Source organism: Arvicola amphibius, chromosome 4 (genome assembly GCF_903992535.2).
Source record: "Arvicola amphibius chromosome 4, mArvAmp1.2, whole genome shotgun sequence".
Lineage (NCBI taxonomy): Eukaryota > Metazoa > Chordata > Mammalia > Rodentia > Cricetidae > Arvicola > Arvicola amphibius.
Window position 1 is genome coordinate 19,767,076 of NC_052050.1, and position 22,838 is coordinate 19,789,913.

The window sequence follows — 22,838 nt, forward strand, 5'->3', positions numbered from 1 at the left end:
TGATTGGCCTCCGTGGATGGGAAACTCCGCCCTCGAGCCAGGCAAAGCGAGTCTGCGGATTGGCGGGCGTGCCCGGCCCTGGGGTTTCATTCACAAAAGTCAATGAAACAAAGGGAAACGGGGGGTTGGAGGGGGTGGGGGGAAGCGAGAACTGAGGCCGAGGCAAAGGAAATGCACCAATCAGCTGCTCCCCTGGGCTCACAACTGTCTGCTGCGCCCGGAAAACAAGCCGGGGCTCTGGGGACCCGGGCTCAGGCCGCCTCGCTCCGGCCTAGCCCCTCCACCTTAGTTGTGTCATCCCCCGGGCATGCTGAGCATCCCCCGCGGCCCCTGCACAGACGCGCGAGCCTCAGGTGAAGCTGCGGAAGGGGAAGGAAGGGAGAGTGTCTGTGATTCCCCGCTTCATCTCCCACACACCACACTCTCTGTTCGGCGCCCGCTTCCGCACATTCCGGGGCGGGAGTGGGAGGCGTCGGGATTCGGGGCTGGAGGGGGTGCCTGAGTTATGGGCGTGCGAATGGTGTGCGCCTTGCGCGCGCGCGCGCGCACACACACACACACACACACACACATACACACACACGCACACTCACACGCGCGCACACACACGTCTTATGTAACCCAGCCCGGGCTGAGCAGGGCTGCAGAAAGCAGACACGCCGACCCCAGCTCGCGGGAGCAGGTGGGACCTCCTTTGGCGGGAGGGGAGTGGCGGTGGCGGCGCTCGGCCGCGCAGATCCCAGCGAGTCGGAGAAGTTTCACTGTCCGACCCGAAGCCTCGCGATCGCCCCCTCCCCCCGCAGCGCTCCGGGGACCGTGTACGAACTGCCTCCCCCCTCCCAGGTCTCTGCCTCCGCGCGGGGGCCCGGCCGTGTGGCCGGAGGGAGCGGCCGGATGGAGCGGAGGATGAAAGGCGGATACTTGGACCAGCGAGTGCCCTACACCTTCTGCAGCGTGAGCGCCGCGCCGGCCTCCACGCCCGCCCCCGCCCCGCACCCCGCCCCTACTGCCCCACAGTCCCCTCCCGGGGGGTCTCAGTGGGGTCCAGGGCGGACTAGCCCCGAGCCGCCCCGGGACCCCACCCCCAAGTTCGACTCCTTAGGGTGATTCGGGGGCATTCTCCCCCTCCTTCCAGCAGAAATCTCCCGGAAATGGGAGCTTGGGCGAAGCGCTGATGGTCCCGCAAGGGAAACTCATGGACCCGGGCTCCCTACCGCCTTCCGACTCCGAAGGTAAAGAACCAGACTAACTGCGACCCCTCTCCTCAACCCACACACATCCCAAAGCCCTCTCCTGGACCTCCCCAGCCCACGCTACTCTAAAAGTCAAACCACCTAGAGGACTTTGATCATTCTTCTCCGTCCCTTATCCCCAGTGGGGCGGCTGTAACCCGGGCTTGCCAGATCTCTTCCCATATCCTCTCCACCTCATCACCAATTCCAATATTCACCCGTCAGATCTCTTCCAGGATCTCAGTCACTTCCAAGAGACGTGGCTCGCTGAAGGTGAGTAGTTTTGTTGTCTTCCTAAAATCAGAAGTGGGGCGTGGGGGTCTTCTCTGTCTCAAGGAGTCTTTCCGCTCCCCTCCCCCAGTCCCTAACCACTTCACTCTCCCCAGTGCCCAGTATGGACACTTATATCGATATTTATTTTCTCACCCTGAGCCAGGCTTGTATAACTAGGCCTGGGGATGAATCAGACTATTGTGTGGGGTATTTGCTTATTTGAATGGAACTTGGCCCCAGGCCCGTTTTATCCTGGTTGAAAATTTCATTTGCAAAGTTTGTTTGGCAGGAGGCTCCAGGCCTAGGTGTAGTGTTGGGGTGTTGAGATGTTGAAAGAGAGCGGCGAGGAACAGGCGAATTAAGGGGTAATTTGTTACCTATCTTCTGAAGTTGCTGGAACATTGGTTTTTACTGCCTTCTTTTCCCTTCTTCCTAACTCCAAGGACCAATTTACTGCCCAAGCCAAAATAACAACAAAAGTTTCAATAATTCTTTCCTTGGCACTTTGGCAAAGAAGACTCAGGGCTGCCTCCCCAAATAGCCTTGATTATAATTCCAGTGGCAACTGGCCCTCCCTCTATCCCTCCTGAATACCTCCACCCCCAGGCAAATGCTCCCCTTCCTGTATGTTGGTGGGTTGGTTGTGCCCTGGCCAGACTCGGTCAGTGTCAGTGGCCCAGCCTGGGCAGGGTGGGGCAGTATGTCCTAGCTGGGTCCTAGTTGGTGTGTTTTGGTGAGGTTATTTAGCCTGAGGGTGACGCTGGCAGTGCTACCAGGAGAAAGAGGCATGGTGACTTACAGTCCCGAGATTCAGGAAGGGTTAATTAATATGCCCACCCATCTTAGCTAACACCCCCTTTACATCAGTACTCTAAAACCCAAGAAGCCAGAAGTGAGCTATTTCTTGAGGTCTTTTCTCTTCCTGTGGGCTTTCGGTTCTCCACTCTGGGCACCTTTCTTTCGGAATTTACAAACTCAGATCCACCTCTCCCAGGATTCTCTATAGGAACGCTTAGGTGAGAAGAAAAAAACCCACTAAGTATACCTGTGAGATGAGAGGTCTGTCTTGGCCACCACCTCAAACATTTATATTGTTTATTATTATATTATTATTATTCTTCATTATTATTGCAGATTGACTATTTAGCATGAAATTCATCCTCCAAAACTGTGGAATGGGAAGGTGGGTGGTTCTGAGGTGTCAAGTGTATCTTCCTCACCTGAATACCCAGTTCCTAGTCACATGAAGAGCTTTGTTGGGTGGGCTGATCCCCACCCCATGTTCTGGAGGCGAAGAACTCAGGGTTTCCATGAGCTCTTAAAGACCTCCTTTCTTACCCCTGATTTCTGATTTTGGTCTGGCTCTCTGGGTTCCCTTCTCTGCCCATCAGCTGAAGGTTCCCACAGTGGTCAGCGCTCAGACTGTGAGTTAGCTCAGGGTGGCATTTTGGCAGTACTTGGTCTATTTGGATGACAAGGGATGGATGGTCTAGTGACAGTCTATATGTCTGTCTATGTGTGCTAGTGTGACAGCAAGTGGGTGTGCACTTGCATGTGCGCACGCGTGCATGTGTGTGTTACATACTGCAGCCTTGGGAGTCCCTGTACATTTAAATCCAGTGGGTGTGGAGGTGGGGGTGGGGAATGCGGGGGGAGGGGGGGCTGGGATCTCCTTGGTTCCCTCTCCTTCCTCCTGAGGGAGCAGCTCAGGTTCCCAGCTGGCGATGGATGGCCAGGCCTGAGGGGGGGATGCTGAGGCCACTTGCTCCTCACTCTCTCTGCGGAGACAGATGCAGCTGCAGGGGTCCTGTCCCCCTGCACCATCCCAACATCACCCCCATCTCCTCTCCTGCCTCTTCCCATCAGGTCAGTGCCACCCACAGTCCACAGGGGTGATAGGGAGGGATGTCTTTGGAAACTTGCCAATGGTGGGGGACATCAGAAGGAATGGGGCCCAGAACCCAACCTCCCCTCTCTCAGCTTGGTTTCTTCCTAAAGCCTCAATTTGGAGAATTCTTATAGTGTGGGTGGGGCGGTGAAGATTTGGGGGTGGTGATGACCAGGCTGGACCCAAGCAGGGATAGAGAGAAAACTGAATATGGCTTCCGGAATCTCGGCTGCTGGCTGGACTTTTGGGGTGAGTGTGATGAGACTCTCCTGAGGCAGCATACACACCTTTGGGGTCAGGATTTTTTTGGGTAGAAATATTGAGGGAGCCGAGGAGGGTCATCTGGTTTCTGGGTGTCTGTGATTTGTTGCGATGTCGGGAAAGGATCAGGCTGCCACAGAGAAACCCAGGCTTAGACAGACTGCGCCAAGATGTGGTTGGTTATGTAAAAGATTTGTGGATCTGATGGAGGGTCCCTTTGTGGGACTGTCAGGAGCCTTCAAGAACCATTAGGGACAATGACTCTGTAGTCTCTTTGGTAATTAGAAACACTGACTAAGCTATGTATGCCCTTTGTATGTATGAAGTTGGGGGGGCAGTCTGTGAATTCCCAGAAGACTTGTGGATAAATTTGGGGTCCTTGACATTGCTATTATGCAGGTAAAATTGTTGGGGTTGCATCATATATGGTGATAATCTGGATTTTTCTAGCATGAGAATGGCTCATAGCTTTTATCAGAATTTTAAGGGATGGATCTGGGCTCATTCTTCTATAAGAATTACTGCAACCAGACACTCCTCCAAGGGTGATCCTCCCCTGGCCCTTTGGCCTACTTATCTATAGAGACCTAAAAGAGACCCCATATGTGGAAGCAATGCATGGAGGGTGCTTTCACCCATGTATTTTCTCAGAGTGAAGTGCAAGGAATTTGGGTGAAAGTATATGCATGCACCCTGGTGTCTGGGGTGGGAAGTCTGCTGGGGGGATGTGGGGGGGAGGTTAGTCCTCAGCTCTCTCCCTAGTTTTCCTAGTTCAGTGCCTCCTCCATCCTTTCTATTTCTTCCCCTTCCAGGCTCCTAGAGTGGCGTGTCCCCTCCACAGATAGAGAACTGGTTCCTTCCAAGATAGAGGCTCCCAGGGTGGGGGCAGGGCACGGGTGACACACACACACACGCACACACACACACACACACACACACGGCCAAGAGTGACACAATACAGCAGAAGCTCTGGAGAAGCTACCATTCACTCTTATGAGGGACTGCCCCCACACCAGAGGATGGCATCCCTTTGTGGGATACACAGGAGCTAGCTAGCTTGTGATAGGCTTCCCTGCATAGCTGGTGGAGGTTCCCATTTCTTCTGGAGCCCATCCTTGGGTCCCCCTGGCTCCCTGTTGGAGGGACAGTCCCTGAATATATTCTCTCTCCCCACCTAGTGGTCCCCTTCCTAGTGCCATGGGAGCTAGGGGCAGACTCTGGCACACTAGCTCAGCAGCCAATACACAGCCGAGTCAACAAATAGAATGGTGCATGTTCAGGACCAAACATGGTAATTAAAATTTCTTCTGCTCTCCAGGAACGCAAGGCTCTGTTTCCATTCCTATTTCTATCCTAGTTGATAATCTCTGGGTGACTGAGGGCCCTGTTGTACCCCTTTGGGAGACAGCCAATATTGGGAGAGCTGAGCAGGAAGTAGGGCTCAATCCCCATTCTGGGAAGAGGATAGCATCACCTCTTTGAGGGTGTAGTCTATGTGCTGAAGAGAGGTCTCTTCTAGGGTTCTGGATAGACTGTCTAGCTTGAGGCAGGAGGAAAGGTCAGATAAATGACCCACAGGGCTCTCTAGCCCAGTGGCGTCAGCAGGAGATGCCCCCAGCCCATTACCTCGCTGGAAACCAGTAGTTAATGAGGCCCCAAGAGGGACTCCAGGGTACGTAAACTACCCCCTGCCAAGTTCTGCACCCTTTCCTTGCCCTCGGGACCCTCCTTGCCTAAGTGGCGGACACACACACACACACACACACACACAGAGAACATATCGCTCAGCCTGCTTGCTTCAGGGTGTCTGTCATCCTTGAATGGGCCAGAAAACAGAGCAGGGATGAAGGTGTCCTTTCCTTTGACTAGTGCTTTCCAAATGAGCCAGTCACCAGGGACATTTATTACAAATGTGGATGCCTGTCCCACCTCTGTCTTACAGAATGACCTCCTGGGTTTGAGGACTGGGAACCAGGAGCCAGTGGGGATAACAAACCCCGGTAATTCTTCAGTCAGGCTGACTGGAGGACAGTTTCTGTGGAATTGTAGTTGGGCTTTCAAAAAGCTGGGGATTTGCTGGGGGATTTAGCATCCCATTGATGTATTTGGCCACTTTAGAATTATAGTACGCTGATCTAAGTAAGTTCTTAATTACTGGAGACTTCTGGTTCTTAAATTCCTTCACTCCAGTCTCTAACAAAATAATCATCTAAACCAGACATGGTGCTGCATAGGCCTGTAGTCACAACCCCTAGAAGCTGAGGCAGGAGGATGGTAAATTTAAATTTAAGGCCAGCCTGAGGTACCTAGTAAGACCTTGTCTCAAAAAGGGGGTGGGGGCAGAGGTTCAAAAGGGCCTTGATTCAAACCCCACCATTGCAATAAGTAAATAAATAAAATCAACCTATCTAGCCACTTGGAACGTCTGACATTTGAAGCAAGCATTTGATCACAGCTTGAGCATCCTTGTAAGATGAGCTGTTCCGGTGGTGTGCCAAAGCTGGTGGTAGCTGGTATGTGGGCAGGAGTAGCTGCAGGGTAAGGGGAGATATGCCTGGCTTAAGAGCTGCCTACTTTCCGAGTCTGTGCTGCTAGCTCCTCCCAGCCTGAGGACAAGTCTCATCGGCTGCTTATTCATAAATAACCATTATTCAGTATCTAATCTGAATAGGACCCTGTTCTGGGTGCTACATCATAGACATCTGAAGAAGGCAAAGCCCTTAAGTTCCTGGTGAAGAGATGAACATTAATATGTAAATATGCATTAATAAGATGGTTGGGGGGCAGATGCCAGCTGAGACAGAAAGCCAGAAGGGACAGTTTTGCTTTGGATGGTCAGAGAAGGTCTCAAATAAGCCTGACTGGGGCTCATCTATAACCTCAGCATTCTAGGCAGGGTCAAGAAGATGCTGTGCTTTAGGTCAGCCTGGGATGCATAGTGAGGTCCAGAACAGAGCAGAGGATCTGTGGGGAAAGGACCCAGCTCAGCAGGACTGAGGGCCAAAGGAGACCCAGGTGCTAGGGTGTACCAACAGCAAGGAGAGGCAGGCCAGAGACATAGAGGAGGCCAAGGGCAAGAGTTCAAATTTCACATTTTAAGCAAGAGAGCAAAGGGATTTGGTTTCTATTGTACAAAGATCACCCTGCCGGCTGTGCGGGCTGCAGGGTCTGAAGTTGGTGAGTGGGGGACACACAGGGTCCTGCGGCCAAAACCTGCACCTGTGTGCTCACACGGGATTGAATGTAGAGTATTCCCTACCCCTTGACTTACACGCCTCACCAGCCACTCTGAAGTCTCAGTCTTTTATCTGCAATTTCGACATTTGTCCAGTCTGAGAGCAGTCTCCAGGGAGTGACAGTCCAGTCTCCTTGGTCACGAGTTCCATTGTCCTGCTTCAGACCCACCATTATCCTAGACAATCAGGAAGTACTTCTTTGTGTCTGTTCTTCTTTCTGCTGTAATTCTTTCCTCCCTTTGATAGAGAGGCAAAAATACACAAAAGCCATGGAGTTCATCGAGGTACCCTTTGGGACAGAGATGGCTCGCCGCTGGAGAATGCTCCCCAGACCTCCTCTCCCTTGGCGACATATCAATGAAGAGACGGTGTCTCCGACTTCCTCCTGTCCTATTTTTACTCGCTTTTCCCATCTTTGCAGCTGCTATCTCTCCTCCATTCCCTTTCCTAGGCTGTAGAACTCTTGTGTGTCTCCAAAGCACCTGGGAAATTGTTTGAAGCGCAGACTCCAGGGCCCCTTCCAAATTCAGAATTTCCTCCTCTGATTCCAGGTCCACAGGATCCCACAGTTTGTGACTCCTGCCCACCCCTGAGGGCAGTCTGCTGGGAGCCCTGACAAAGCCTTGTAAACTTTGAAGGGCAGGTCCATTTGCACTTCAGAAAAATGGAGGAACCAGGGACAAAACATCTAGGCATCCCCCTAGTCCCTTTGGTTTCCTCCCTCCCCCCCCCCCCCCCCCCCCCCGCCGTAACTCTCCCCCAGTGTTCATGCAACTGGAGCTGGGGGGGGTGTACAGGTTTTGGGGCGGAGTCACCCTAGTTTAAGGAAAGCTGGTGACTGCTTCAGGGCTGGAGTGCATCTTCAGGGTGGCAGCAAGGGTGTCTTCCTTGGCTCCACTTTGTAGGGTCACAGCCCAGAGTCACCTCTGGCTTCTCTCTGCAGCTCAGGTGCCAGACGACGATGAGCAGTTTGTTCCTGATTTCCACTCAGAAACCTGTGAGTAGTGAGCGCTGGGTACAGGGGTGGGGGGTGGGGACCAGGGAAGGACAGGAAGTGAGCCATGGGGACCGACCGAGAGTCACCCAGAGGAGAGCAATTTGCACTCACCTAGAGACAGGGTGAAGGCCAGGGCTCCCCATCCTGGCATATGGACTCCAAGTCCAATGCAGTGACTGGGCGGTGAAGTCCTTGGTTCCCCCGGGAGTTGTAGCCATGTGACTTGGAGCAGATGCTTTCTCTTTCCAGCCAAAGCAAAGGACTTCAGACAGCTCAGCAGAACCCAGCTCTGCTGTTCTGTTGTTCTCCTTAGCCCTGGTGATGTTGCCCCAGGAAAGATTTGTCAGTGCCTCTGGAGAGTTTGGGGTTGGGTTAAAAAGGGGGTGGTCAGTGGCACTGCAAAAATAATCTACAGTGTTCTTGACATCCCCCCAAATCTGACCCTAGTGTCACTGTGTCACTGCTAAGAAATGGTGCTTGGCCAGGTACCGTGGCCCACACCTGGAATCTGGAGGATAGTGAGTTCAGGACCAGCCTGGATACGTAGTGAGGCCTTACCTCAAATGAAAAAGAAACCCTGGTGTGGTGCTTTTAATCCCAGCACCTGGGAGGCAGAGGCAGGTGGATCTCTGTGAGTCCGAGGCCAGCTTAGTCTACAGAGCGAATTGCAGGACAGTCAGCGGTACATAGAGAAACCCTGTCTTGAGAGAAAAAAAAAAAAAACAAAAAGGAGAAAAGTATGAGAAAGGATGTTGGGATATCAGGTACTGCTCTCGGATGTCATCACCCATGAAATAAAGCAGGCACAAGAACGGTAAACAGCAGCCATCAGAACTGCGGCTTCCGGGGCATCTGATGTGACTGCAGGAAGCCAGGACATCACTCCCACCAGGGCTCAGCCACAGTGGTGGCTGGACTTTGAGGACCCAGCAGGGGTCCAGAACAGGCCAATGCTCCTGCTCCTCACAGATAATTGGGAGCATGTGTATATTACTCAGCTGACAGGCAAGTGGGCTAACAGCCAAACTCCCTCAGAAAACCAAAGAATCTTTCTAGCCCCAAACAAGAAAACACATCCCTCACTTGGAATTTTCCAGGGCACTCAGGAAAGCCTAAGGCCCTGGGTCTGCTATGCTCACTCTTTGTTTTGTTGTTGTTTGTTTGTTTTTGTTTTGTTTTGTTTTTCAAGACAGGGTTTCTCTGGGTCGCTTTGGAGCCTGTCCTGAAACTCACTCAGTAGACCAGGCAGGCTGGCCTCAAACTCACAGAGATCTGCCTCCCAAGTGCTGGGATTAAAAGACCTGCACCACCACCGCCCGGCTTAATATGCTCACTTTTATGAAGGTGTTTCCTTGGCTGGGGGTGTGAGTGTTGAACTCTTAGATGGTTCTCCTGGTTAATACCAACCAGACATCAGCCAGGATGTTCCGAAAGCGTCCAACTTCAGTGTTCAGGGAATGAGAGCAGGAAGGGAGGACACCGGACCTAGCCAGTCCTCAGAAAGCCAGGGTGTCAGAAGCCCTGTCGGCCTCTATGTGACACTCTGACTTTGCCCTATCCTACTGTCCTGCCCCACAGTAGCCTTCCACAGCCCCACCACCAGGATCAAGAAGGAGCCCCAGAGTCCCCGCACAGAACCCGCCCTGTCCTGCAGCAGGAAGCCATCACTCCCCTACCACCATGGAGAGCAGTGCCTTTACTCCAGGTGAGCCCTGGCCCAGGAGGGTGTGGTGAAGTCTGGGGCAAGGTATCAGGATTGGGGTGGTGGGGAGCAGATGGCAGCCCTGAGTTGAGGCAGCAGTAGAGAGAGATGGTTGGACAACAGAGGGGTTTCCTACTCTGTAGGTAGCCCTAGCAAGGATTCCTCTGAGTATTAGCAGGAGGAACCGCACAGTGGACAGATGGCCCCAAGCATGCTGAGGCCTGAGCACAGTGAATCTCTACCTGGAGGCCATGTCCTACCCAAACCAGTAGTTCTCGGCTTTAGAGATTGTTGTCAAGCCAGGAGGCTCAGTTTGAGGATTTAAAAAAAAAAAACAAAAAACAGACAAAAAAAAAAAAACAAAAAACCAAAAACGAATGATGGCATGTACTTGAGACAGGGGGATTGTGAGTTTGAGCTCAGCCTTAGCTCCATAGAGAAGGCCAGGTCAAGTTGAGCTACAAAGCAAGACCCTTTGTGGGGAGAGAAGAAAAGAATTTGCATGGGGATGGGGAGGGTCGCTAAGTTGGTAGAGTGCCCGCCTAGTGTGCCCAAAGTTCTGATTTGAATGTCAGCACCACATAAACCTGGCGGGTGGCGATGTGCATGCAGTCTCAGCAGTTGTCGGGGAGAAACAGGAGAGTCAAGTTGGAGGTCATTGTTGGCTACACATGGAGAGTTTGATGCCACCCTGGGTGGGCTATGTGAGACCCTATCTTAAACAAACCAAACCAAAACCAAAACCTTTCCTAGCACTAGGAAGGCAGAGCTTGGCCTGGTCTACAGAGCGAATTCTAGGATAGTCAGAGACACACAGAGAAACCCTGCCTCAAATAAATAAATAAATAAATAAATAAGTAAATAAATAAATAAATAAATTGCTGGGCAGTGGTGGTGCATGCTTTTAATCCCAGCACTCAAGGAGGTAGAGACAGGTAGACCTCTGAGTTTCAGGCCAGCCTTGTCTACAGAGTGAGCTCCAGGACAGCCAAGATTAGAGAAACCCTGTCTTGAAAAGCAAAACAAAATTAAAACTAAATAAATATATAAATAAAATTCCACCCAGCCCCTCTACTGCCACATCTGTAGCAATCACTTCCTGGGGGGTGAAGGGTAAAAGATGGTTGCCTAGCTTCTCTGTCCCTTCATCCCCATCTCCTCCTCAACTCCAGTGCCTATGACTCCCCCAGACAAATCGCCATCAAATCCCCTGCCCCTGGTGCCCCTGGACAGTCGCCCCTGCAGCCCTTTCCCAGGGCAGAACAGCCGCAGAGCCTCCTGAGATCCTCCAGCACTTCGCAGTCCCACCCTGGCCACGGGTACCTTGGTGAGCACAGGTAAGGAGGAAATCCACAGTACCGAGGGACCCAGGGCTCGCCAGGCAGTCTGGGCTCAATTCCCTAGTTCCCTGTGGAGACCTGACTGACTGGGAAAAGAGGAGAACCAGGGAACTGCTGCCTCATTATCCCTCTAGAGCCCTGTCAGCAAGTGACAGGCTCAAGGGGACCTAATGGAAGATTCTCTTTTCTTCCTTCTCTGTCCGTCACGTCCAGCTCCGTCTTCCAGCAGCCCCTGGACATGTGCCACTCCTTCACATCTCCTCAGGGAGGGGGCCGGGAACCTCTCCCAGCCCCCTACCAGCACCAGCTGTCGGAGCCCTGCCCGCCCTACCCCCAGCAGAGCTTCAAGCAGGAATACCACGACCCCCTGTATGAACAGGCTGGCCAGCCGGCTGCGAGCCAGGGTGGGGTCACTGGGCACAGGTACCCAGGGGCGGGGGTGGTGATCAAACAGGAGCGCACAGACTTCGCCTATGACTCAGGTAAGAGACTCTTGGGGGGACTGGAAGCTTCTCTGGGACCGTCAGGTGGGGTGGGCAGGTACTCCTGTGAGCAGTTAAAGCAAAGGTCTCTAGAAGGTTTGTGCCTTCTCATGGTCCATACATCAGCAGTTCATAATCCAACCCATGCACTTTTTTTTTTACATATTCTAAAGAATGATCCCTTTCTAGCCAGCCAACAGTCAGATAAAATGATAGGATATATAGACCTTTGCCCGTATAGCTTTTGACAATAAGAAAAGTTGGGCATTTACTTCTGTTTGCGGTTTGGGGGGTTTAGCTAACCCACTAAGACCAGAGTGCTGTGCCTGAAACACGGGTATGCAGTTGGGGGATACAAAACAGATTTATCATTAGCTCTTGTCTCCACAGCGGTCTAAAACTATGAAGGGAGGTGTACATGTGCATTCATGCAACCAAGCCCTTGGGAAGTGAAGGCAGGAAGATCACCAACATCAAGGCTAGCCTGGACTAGTGTCTTTTTTAAAAAAAAAAAGAGCTGTGGTTGTTCATTCCTATTAATGCCAGCATTGAGGAGGCGAGGGCAGGTGGATGGCTACAAGTTTCAGAGTAGCCTGGGCAACAGAGTGAGACCTTGTCTCAAAATAAATAGATGGGGAAGGAAGGGAAGGGAGGGGAGAGAAGGGAAGTGACAGAGAGAGGAAGGAGGGAGGGAGGGACAGAGAGAGAAAGAGAGAGAGAGAGAGAGAGAGAGAGAGAGAGAGAGAGAGAGAGAGAGAGAGAGTTGCTGCAGAGCTGTCTGAGTGTCTGAGAATTGTAGAATTTTTCTTTCCCTGGTGCCCAGAGCATTTCTGGGTCATGGGCTGAACCACAAACCCCTAGCCGCTCCAGGAAGAACGCGATAGTTGCTTCCCTTCCTCAACCCCTGGCTGTAACCCCGAGCCTGGTGAAGTGGCGGCTGGAAGAGGGACTGGTCTGAGTTGCTGACCTTCAAAGGCTGGAGACCGGAGTGGGATCGTGTTACTTGCCCTTGAACTCCTGCCCCTCCTCCCCCCACTTTCCTGAATGGAGTCAGGAATTCCATTCACAAAATGGAGGCCTGAATGAACCCTCCCTCCTGCCTCCTCCCCCGTAGGTGTCGGGTGTCAGCGGCTCATTCATAGGTGGGAGTGGAGGGGGCGGGAAAGGGTTGGAACTTGAAGCGTGGCTTCACACAGTCGCCTTCCCTAAGTGGACCTGGGAGGTTTCAGTTCTCTGCGGTGGCGCACAGTAGAATGCGCTTAGACCCGAAAAAAACAAAACAGCCCAGTGCCCACTGCCTCTTCCCGAGATGTATGCATCTCCCGCCTCCACCCCTGCCCCCCTGCGATCCTCTCATTTGTTCACACGCCCGCGGGCGCGCGCACGCGCACACACACACACACACACACACACATACAGAGGGGGGAGGGAGGGAGGGAGAGAGAGAGGAAGAGAGGTAGGTACTGGCCTTGGAACCTGACCTGCTGGCCGGACGTGTGCCCATTCCGAGGAAGTCTTAGGCGAACCCTTCCCAACCCCCGGAGGTGCATCTCTCACCCCCTCCTTCCCCTGAACTCACAGGAAACAGCTGCTCCCTGGAATCTTGGGCCCTGTGGAACAGGCTGCCAAGCCCCAGCTGCTGCCCCCATGCCCTCGGCCCCAGCCCTCAAACTGAGGGCCTCAGGCTTCCAGCTCCCCCTGGGTGAACTTCCCCTGGGATTTGGTGGTGGGAAAAGGACAGTCGCTGGACCGCAGGCTAGCGGTGGCGTGAACTTCTTGAATGTGTGCAGGGCTTCTTCCTCCCTGCTCCTTGGCTTCCTCAGCCACTTAACCGCATTGACCTTTCTTCCCTCCTCCAGATGTCCCTGGGTGCACATCAATGTACCTCCACCCGGAGGGCTTCTCTGGGCCCTCTCCAGGTGATGGAGTGATGGGTAAGGCAGCTAGCTCTTCCTTTCCTGGCTAAGGCCTCCTAATCGGGGGAGGGATCCTTGCTGTCGGGGAGAGTCACCCCAGCTGGGAGTCTCTTTGGATTCTATGGGGTCTCCAATCAGTGAACCCTCAGATCTGAGCCAATCCCCAACTTCCTCCACAAGGTTATGGCTATGAGAAATCTCTTCGACCATTCCCAGACGATGTCTGCATTGTCCCTGAAAAATTTGAAGGTCAGAGAAGTGACTGCATAGCAGGGCTGGGGTCTTCTCCACCCCATCACACTGGGTCGGGAGCGGTCGGGACACTCAGGAAAGAGTTTGGGGACGCCCCATGGGGAAGGGAAGGGGGTTGATTAGGAGACATGTACCTCACACCTCCGTCTACTTTCCTAGGAGACATCAAGCAGGAAGGGGTTGGAGCTTTCCGGGAGGGGCCCCCCTACCAGCGCCGGGGTGCCTTGCAACTGTGGCAGTTTCTGGTGGCCCTGCTGGATGACCCAACGAATGCTCATTTCATTGCTTGGACAGGCCGGGGGATGGAGTTTAAACTAATTGAACCTGAAGAGGTGGGTCTTGGGTGTTTCCACCCCTCCTCTGCAGCATCTTAGGAGCCTTGAGAGGAGAAATGGTGGCACTTGCTGTCACCGTCATGCTTCATCTGCTTGACCTGGTTCTTGCCAAGCCTGAGTCAGTTGTATGGTAACAAGTCCAGATTTTCTCTGCACCAAGAATCTCAAATGCTCTTTCCGCTCCCACCCCACCCCCCCCCATTTTCCCTCAGAGATGGCATCCCCACCCAAATACTTTGTCTCTTGTCCCCAGGTTGCCAGGCTCTGGGGCATCCAGAAGAACCGGCCAGCCATGAATTACGACAAGCTGAGCCGCTCACTGCGATACTATTATGAGAAAGGCATCATGCAGAAGGTCGGGTTGAGGTCTTACTTAGCATGGTCATGAGGAGGGGCTGAGGGAGGGTCATGGGGAGAGAGGTAGAGAGGGAGAGAAAACGAACATGTTTCTCAGCAGGTTTGCAGGAACAGAAAATGTAAATCCCTAGGTTCCCCTGTAAAATTCCTAAATAATACTGAGCAGTCCCTAAGCATGCCAAAATAGAGATGTGTGAACAATACCGGAAGGGAGTGGGCTCCAAGGACCAGTGAGGGAAGTCATGGGGTCCTGATGTTTGGGTACCCATGAGAAAGGCAGGATCCTCCAAATCCCCTACCGAGGCAGGGTGTGTATGTCTGGCCTGACAGCCCTTTCTCCACAGGTGGCTGGCGAACGCTATGTGTACAAGTTTGTGTGTGAGCCCGAGGCTCTGTTCTCTCTGGCCTTCCCAGATAATCAGCGTCCAGCTCTGAAGGCCGAGTTTGACCGGCCAGTCAGTGAGGAGGACACAGTCCCTTTGTCCCACTTGGATGAGAGCCCTGCCTACCTCCCAGAACTGGCTGGCCCTGCTCAGCTCTATAGCCACAAAGGTGGATATTCTTTCTAGGCACCAGTGGCTTCCCCTTGCCGGGAGTGGGGCTGCCCAGTGTACATATCAACAGATTTGGTGTTGGAGAAGCCCTCATGCTGACACCCACTGAAGACTCTGGGGTCATATCTCCACTATCCCACCTTACTCCGGCCAGACTCGGCTGCTAAGCAGAGTCTGCAGGAAGGACAGTGGAGGCAGGACAAGTCTAAGGGCAGCAACTCCGAAGTTCGCTGTGGTTTGCCTCTGCCCAGGTCTTACTCGGAGGCGGTTCCCCACCCTGACCACAGAGAACCCCCGTTTGTTCTGTTCTGGGTACAGAGACAAGGGGCTTCCTAACTTTATTATGGCAGCAGGGCCAAGGGGGTTCCCTGAATACCCCACTTCTCCCGCCATGGGAGACGCAAACCTGGGCTCTGGGCTCTGCCCTGAGCTGGGATCCTGTGTTCTTGGTGCTGTGCCCTGGGAGGCAGGAGCAGTGGGAGGCAGCTGGGGTGGTGTTGAGGGGAGGCAGGGATGAAAGAGGTTCTCCTCCAAGGGGCCCACTGACTCCCTGCCCTAGGCCTACCCATGCCTAGTTCCACTTTCACCTCAGTTGCCAGACCTTAATAAACGTCTCTGCTTCTCCCATTAGCTCTTTCTGTCTGCTCTTTGCATCTGTAAGGCAAGGACCTAAGGTTGGAAGAGCTATGGCCATGAAGCAAATGGCCAGAGTTTCAAGTCTGTCTCAAGACCTTACATGATGACATGTCCTAACACCCTGTTCCTGGGTTCTAGCTCAGGCCCTGCCTGGCACATCTGGAGAAAAGCAATTCCCCCCTGGCCATTGATTTTCCTCTAGAAAATGGGTTTTGTGAAACTGCTCTTCCCAGCCCAGGATCACATGAGGATCCAGAAATAAGAGAGGGTCCTCTAACCCAGATGGCACGGCTGGCCTGTCCCTAGGAACGTCCTCAGGGAGGCACTGGTCTGTGGCTTTATGATCATAGTTACTTCCACAATCAGGAGACCATGTTTACCCCAACTGCTTATCCTTCCTCCTGCGAGCTGGTTGCTGTTTTTACCAAGGTCAGGGACAAGCATTTAGGGAGCGGAAAAGGAGAAAGGAACCCGAGGAAATGACAGCAGCTTCTGGGGAGGCTCTTTAGGGGGTGGCAATGGCAAGCATTCTCCTAAGACCAGTCCTGGGTGGCAGAAACCTAACAGAGGGCATGACTGAGGAGCTGTGGCAGGCAGGGAGGGACAGAATCTGTATCCATAGCCAGCTTTCCAGAACTTGGCTCAGTTAAAAAAAAGAAAACTAGTCCAATGGGAAGCCAACTGCTACCCACAGATACAAAGCACCACCTTTTCCTAGAAACACTGAAAGTCAGTGTACTGACTGACTCAATTCAGAGCAAGAGACAGAAAAGCAGTTCGGGGGGGGGTGGTGTGACTCAGTGGGTAGGGTGCTTCCTGCCAAGCCTAACTACCTGAGATCTATCCCAGCACCCACATGGTGGAGCGAGAGAATGAACTCCCATGGTTGTCCTTTCACCTTCACACGCATGCAGAGTGGCCAAGAAGATTCCAGTTCTGTGCACAAGACCCACATCATCTGGGCTCTCAATCTTAGGAAATACTGGCTTGAGAATGAACGAGAGACAGGAGCCTGGAGAGATGGCTTGGCTGTTGAAAGCACTGAGGACCTGGGTTTCATTCTCAGTACCCACATGACTGCTCACAACCATTTGTAACTCCAATCCCATGGCATCTGATAGCTCTTTCTGGCTTCTGCAGGGACCAGGGACGGCATACAAGTGGTACACAGACATGCCTGATGCAGGCAAGATACCCATACACATAAAATACGTTAAGCAATTTTTTTTTTCCTAAAGAGACAAAACTGACCTGGTGATGTCCACCTGTAAACCCAGCACTTGGGCTGAGGCAGGAGGACCATTATGAATCCAAAGGTAGTTTGGGTTATAAAGTAAGATCCAGTTTCAAACACACACATTGGGGGAAAGAGGGTATGGAGCCACTGCCCACTGTTAACAGGCCAGTTCACCCTCCAGATCTCAACAGGAGACTTCTTCCCCTCAAAGTAGTCTTGGCCTGTAGTTGAAGAGGCTATTCTGATGGGTACTGTCACAGTGAGAAGTGACCCCAGCTCTCAATGGGACAAAGTGAAGGAGTATCTAGAGATGCATCCGTATCAGCCCTGTGGTCCTGACCTATGAACCACCCTTTCTGGGGATCGGGCTCAGCATGAAGAACATGCATTCCATCTCCAGTGAAGAGGGGAGAAGGGAAAGCAGAGAAGGCAGAGAGCAACAATACAGATGTTGGCACAGCTCCGTGCAAGGATGACACACTTATCAACTGTCAAGTCTTCTATTAAAAAGACCAGGAGCAGGCAGGCGGATCTCTGTGAGTTCGAGACCAGCCTGGTCTACAAGAGCTAGTTCCAGGACAGGATCCAAAGCCATAGAGAAACCCTGTCTCGAAAAACCAAAAAAAAAAAAAAAAAAAAAAAAACCAAAAAAAAAAAAAAAAAAAAAGACCAGGAGCTGGATGTTGGCTTCCTACTTCTGTTTCACATAGGTCCTCACAGGGTGACATCTGAGGACACACAGTCTGCCCCTCAATTCTATGTTCCTTGGATTCTCAAACATAGCATCAGAGTGGCTTCTCTGTCACCAGTTATTACACACTGTCATACTCAAGAATGCTGTGGTCTTTTGGTGTCTGGCCAACCACTCGGCAGTTAATTTACTTACATTTGGAAGTTACTAATATGAGCGGGGCTGCAGGAGGAATGCCACAGCCCAGGACAAGCACACTATCCCCCCTCCCACTCCCCGGGGCTCCTCAGCAAGTTCCAGCCTGGCTCAGCAGGACACGATGGTCTCCCTTCAGCACAGAACCCCTTTAGTTAGTCTGCAGGGGGCACCAGAAAAAACCACTCAGAGGAATGAAGGTGTTGCTTCTTGTGAGCATATACCAGCTGAGAGCGCTACGCTTGCTTTCTGCAGGCAGTGATGGAAAGGGGGCTTTGCTCAGTTCACTGAAGACTTCAGGAGGAAAAAAAAACAGAAACAACAAATGCTGTCATAGGGTCATTACTTGCTAAGTTTTAAAGGAAAAAGAACACACTGCTCAAGGACAGTGTGACAGGAAAGAGACAGAAGATTGAGGAGAGCTTTGTGTTCGGATGCCGCATCCCTAACCACCAGGCACCAGACTGAAGCACTCTGGCACAGACTTGGTTAATCTAGGGCCATGTGCTGCCAAGGCTGAGCTAGCTCCAGTGGTGCTCAGCCTCCAGTGCATCATGTTTGGGCTCAGAGAGGCCTGGGCTCTAGGGCTAGGAGACTCCACCATGTGCACCACACTGAACTCCGGCTGAGGGACGGACATTTCAGCTGCCCCTCCCACAAGAAAAAGTCATAAAAACCCATTGTTTCCTTAAGAAAATAAATATTTCCAGGAGGTAAAAATGCAAGTACAGAGGCTGGGGAGGGGTAGGGAGTGGGGTCAACATGGTCCAGGAGTGTCACGGTTCATTCCTTCAACAAACACAGCTGAGGTATGAGGGCCTTGCTGTGGGTAGCGCATCACCAACACTCACTCTCCCCGCCCATCCCAGGACACACAACTTGTCCAATTTGTGTGTGATTTTTCAAGACAGAGTTTCTCTAATATGTAGTCCTGGTTGTGCTAGAACCCACTCTGCAGACCAGGATGGCCTCAAACTCACAGAGATCTGCCTGTCTCTGCCTCCCAAGTGCTGGGATTAAAGGCTCTGGCCAAAGCCCTGCTTAAATCTGTTTCTGTCTTACATTATGAAGACAGTTAGGTTTGGGAAATGCTCAGTTTAAAATAGCACATCACAGGACCAGCTCATCATCAGCCAGAGGAAGCCACATGCTGCAGGAGAGGCGGGTGAGTGGTCAGCTGCCTTTCAGCGCCGCCGGAAAGCTCGGGAGATTCTCCAGGCATTTGGCTCCTCGTAGCGATTATACAGAGGCTCCAGGCGCTGCTGTTTCTTCTGCTTGCTTAGCTTGGTCGGGTCGGAGACCTTGAAGAAAGCTGGAGCAAACTCCACAAGCCACCGGGGGTCGATAGTGGTGACCTCACGCATGTATTCTTTGGTGGTCAGCACCAGTTCATGATATACCACCCTGTGGGAGAGACAGGACTAAAGCCTTAGATTAGACTTCACCCCACAGCCAGTCTGGTCCCCTGGGGACCACAGCTGAGCTGACATTTGTTCTATCATTTCTCCTGCCTAACCCTTCAGGAGACTCTGGTCTATTTATGAAAGTCACACCCCATTACTTCGCGCCTAAACTCCTCCAACTCAAGACTGCTCACAGGAAGACAGTTCTAGCCTGGTCTCAGCACGAACTCATCAAGTGACAATGGAACAGGTCTGTCCCTTCTCTAGGTTTCAGTGTCTTGATCTTAGAAGGAGAAAGACTATGTTCTCCAGGATGACTCCTGAGGCTCTCCTCTGCCTCCACACTCATACAAAGGTATGCCCATACACACATAAATACACACATTAAAGAAAACAGGAAAACTTGGTAGTGTCCCTACTTTGGGCTTCTGCTACTCTAGAAATACAGCAAAGTCAAAATGTGCAGTGGGGGAGGTAGAGATTTAGGAGTCCTCTGCCCAGCACACGTCACCTACCATTCTGGCTGTCTATTGAAGAGCGCACTGGAAGGATGGATGTAGACCACCTGCTGGTCAATCAGTGTCCGGTAGCCCTCCTGAGGGTCCTTCTTGGCAGCATTCCGGAAGAAGCCGCTGCAGATGGCCTTCTGCACTCGGACTGTGGACTTGCCGCAGGAGACCACATCCAGCTTGTGCCTGTCAGGACAGTAAGAGCAGAGAAGACGTGAGCCTGCTCAGTGCGCGAGCTGCTCAATGCTCCACCTGAGGGTCCTCACGGTCGTCACCAGGACTAGGACTTCCTCGCAGCACAATACAGAGAGAGTATGGTGGGCAATATGAAGGGACTAAGCCAGAAGCTTGGCTCAGGCAAGAATTCAACCCTAGACTAATAATCCAGAGGCTTGTAAGCAAAGCATTCTTCTTTATCCCTTCAAGACAGGGTTTCTCTGTGTAGCCCTGGCTGTCCTGGAACTATCTCTGTAGACCAGGCTGGCCTCTAACTCAGAGATCCACCTGCCTCTGCTTCCCGAGAGCTGGGATAAAAAGTGTGTACCACCACTGCCTGACTTTAAACAAAACATTCTTAACTAATTAAATTATCTTCCTCTCAGAAAGTTTCTGAAGCAATTCTTAGCCACATGCCTGCCTGAGGAGACAGCCTACAAGATGCAGACTGCAGGAAAATGCTGTTAGAAGCAAGCACACAAGTGCCTGCAACTGTGCAAATACATTTGGAGGTGAGCAGTCATAAGACCCAGGTAGACACAACAACCCAAAACCAATGTCCCCATTCCTGACTGACCTGTCCATTATGCCTAACATCTGCTTGCGAATGTCCTGGGCCCGGCGTAGGGAACGAGCCTGGATAAAATTCTCATAGCACCATGGGTTGGAGAATTTGTTGTTCTTCCAGGAATTATATACGGCCAGCAGGGTGAGATGGTCCCCTTCTGTCTGGTGAAATTTGGCCTTCTTCTGATCAGCAAGGGCCTGTTTATCCTGCCAAGCAGTGGGACAGAAAGTCATTCCTTACCTACCAAGTACCAAGTGAGCAGCTGGCACAAAAATGCATGTGCCAGCTGTGACAGCATCTCCCACAACACAGCACAGGCTGATGTCACTACGCCTGTCAGGATGTAAGGTTGAGCACCTTACCTTGGGTCGGTAGAAGACATTCTGCACAGACAGCATGGACACAATAGTCAGCATCTCTTCGCTACAGCCCAGATGCACAGACATGATGAGCATTTTGCAGAGCATTGGCTCCAGAGGAAACTCCGCCATCTACAGGAAGAAGAAGAAACTACAACTGCTTCCCTGTAGACAATGCACATGGACTGACTAGGCAGGGAAGGTCCTAGTCAGTGGAAAAGAGATTACAGATGCCCCATGGTGATGTGGGGTGTCTGTCTCCACCACAAATTTACTTTGCTAAATAAGCTCTCAGATCTTAAGAGCATAACTACTGTTGATGTAAATGGGAATGGTGCAGATACCCTTTATTTGTTTTTGAGACTACATAGGAAGTTAGTTCCTGCCTAGCCTGGACTACATACAGAACAACCTGTCTTAAAATAACAATAGTAGTAATCATAAATATAATCAAGATTAGATTCAATGATATATCCCGAGTACGACTAACTGCAAGCAATCTTTTCTATTAAGAAGAAACATTTTAAAGTAATAATATAAAATTCAAGTAAAAAGCAAAACCTGCCAGACAGTGGTGGTGCACTTGGGAGGCAGAGGTAGGTGGATCTCTGAATTCTAGGACAGTCAGGAATGTTACACAGAGAAACCCTGCACCCTGCCCCCACCCCCTAAAAAACAACTAAACTAAAATGTTGTGGAATAATCTTTTTGCACACTTGTGAAGATGTGTGACTCTGACTGGTTTACTAAAAAGCTGAATGGCCAATAGCTAGGCAGGATTTCCAGGCACAGAGGGTGCTGGGAAGAAGAAAGAGAAAGATGTCAACTAGACATCGAGGAGTCAGGATGGACAGTACAGAGATGAGGCAATAAAGCCACAAGGGAGAAAGTACATTAATAAAAATGGGTTAATTTAAGTTATGGTTAGAAACTAGCCTAAGTTAAGGCCAAACTTTTATAATTAATAGTAAGTCTCCAAGTCAGTTTTTTTTTTTTTTTCTGAGCTGATGGCCCAAAAGAAAAGTCTGTCTACACTAAAATAAAATAAAAAAGCAAAGCCGGGCGGTGGTGGCGCACGCCTTTAATCCCAGCACTCGGGAGGCAGAGGCAGGCGGATCTCTGAGTTCGAGGCCAGCCTGGTCTACAAGAGCTAGTTCCAGGACGGGCTCTAGAAACTACAGGGAAACCCTGTCTCGAAAAAAACCAAAAAAATAAAAATTAAAAAAAAAAATAAAAAAGCAAAACCACAAAGTTTTAAGCCTATGACCTGAGTTCAATCCCTAGAACCCACACAAAAGTGGAAAGAGAAAACCAACTCCACAAACTTGGCATCCATGACCACCTCCAGGAGCCACATAATAATAATAATAATAATAATAATAATAATAATAATAATAATAATAATGATAAACCTTGAGTAGAAATAAACTCCACTCATTTCCTGAAAGAAAATGAAAGGGCATTTAGGGTCAGTTGTGGTGGTGTCTGTTGTGGAGATGAAGGTGAGAAGATCAGAGTTCAAGGACAGCCTGGCTCCCACTACCCATTCCCCCTCCACCACCTTCTATAGAGCATTTAATCCTACTCAAAGCTTTTTAAACCAAAGAGGGGGGACCAGCCAGGGTGCCCTCCCCAAAGCACCACAAGTTCTCCTGCCCCTTACCCTGCGGCCCAGGCGAGTGAGCAGGCCCTCATCATCCAGGGCCCCCAGTGTATACAGCTGCTCCATGGCCGTGATCAGAGTTTCCATTGGTGGGGCATCCATGAAGTCAAAAGATAGCAGGTCATTAATGCCCATGGCCTAGAAAATAAAGTAACAGGAAGATGAGCCTCACCAGTTAAAAGGGAGATGGTCCCCTGTTAAATGCTCCACTGTTTCTTCAATGCAATTAGGAAGCCCAGGCAGAGTAGCAGTAACCTCCAGACTCTTCCCACACAAAGTTCAGACTATTAACAACCATGTATGTTCTCAGCAAACTCTCTTCCTGCCTCCACTTCCCGAGTGCTGGAATTACAGGCGTGCACAGCTACACCTGGTTTATGCAGTGCTGGGAAGGAACCGAAGGCTTCATGAATGGTGCACCAACACTCTACCAGCTGGGTCAAATGCCTAGACCCCTCAGGAAACTTGAGAAAACATTCCTCTGTGCTGGAGAGACTGCTCAGAGGTAAGGGCACTTTGCTGTTCTTCTGGAGTTC

At 51.4% G+C, this 22,838-nt stretch overlaps 2 protein-coding genes across 2 annotated transcripts in view; one reads left to right on the forward strand and one right to left on the reverse strand.

Annotated features, from left to right (window-relative positions):
• Positions 1 to 217: 217 nt before the first annotated feature.
• On the forward strand, positions 218 to 15,179 carry Etv4 (ETS variant transcription factor 4). The gene is made up of 13 exons (XM_042054982.1): positions 218 to 353; positions 844 to 954; positions 1,136 to 1,232; positions 1,458 to 1,505; positions 7,834 to 7,887; positions 9,466 to 9,592; positions 10,762 to 10,926; positions 11,143 to 11,411; positions 13,271 to 13,345; positions 13,508 to 13,576; positions 13,739 to 13,911; positions 14,168 to 14,269; positions 14,616 to 15,179. The coding sequence occupies exons 2-13, from the start codon at positions 895 to 897 to the stop codon at positions 14,838 to 14,840; spliced, it is 1,464 nt and encodes a 487-aa protein (XP_041910916.1). The 5' UTR covers positions 218 to 353; positions 844 to 894; the 3' UTR covers positions 14,841 to 15,179.
• Positions 15,180 to 18,272: 3,093 nt separating this feature from the next.
• Dhx8 (DEAH-box helicase 8) overlaps positions 18,273 to 22,838 on the reverse strand; it is a 32,340-nt gene continuing 27,774 nt past the window's right edge. The window contains exons 19-23 of the mRNA XM_038327304.2: positions 22,303 to 22,440; positions 20,643 to 20,771; positions 20,290 to 20,486; positions 19,503 to 19,682; positions 18,273 to 18,988 (exon numbers count right to left, since the gene is read on the reverse strand). Coding sequence (XP_038183232.1) covers positions 18,769 to 18,988; positions 19,503 to 19,682; positions 20,290 to 20,486; positions 20,643 to 20,771; positions 22,303 to 22,440 — 864 coding nt within the window. The 3' untranslated portion in view covers positions 18,273 to 18,768. The remainder of the gene's footprint in view (positions 18,989 to 19,502; positions 19,683 to 20,289; positions 20,487 to 20,642; positions 20,772 to 22,302; positions 22,441 to 22,838) is intronic.

Excerpts from the sequence above, each read along its gene's own strand:
- Etv4 (XM_042054982.1), top strand. The coding sequence starts at position 895 with ATGGAGCGGAGGATGAAAGGCGGATACTTGGACCAGCGAGTGCCCTAC. Across the intron at positions 7,888-9,465 it reads TGATTTCCACTCAGAAACCT|TAGCCTTCCACAGCCCCACC; the intron begins GTGAGTAGTGAG and ends CCTGCCCCACAG. Across the intron at positions 13,577-13,738 it reads TGTCCCTGAAAAATTTGAAG|GAGACATCAAGCAGGAAGGG; the intron begins GTCAGAGAAGTG and ends CTACTTTCCTAG.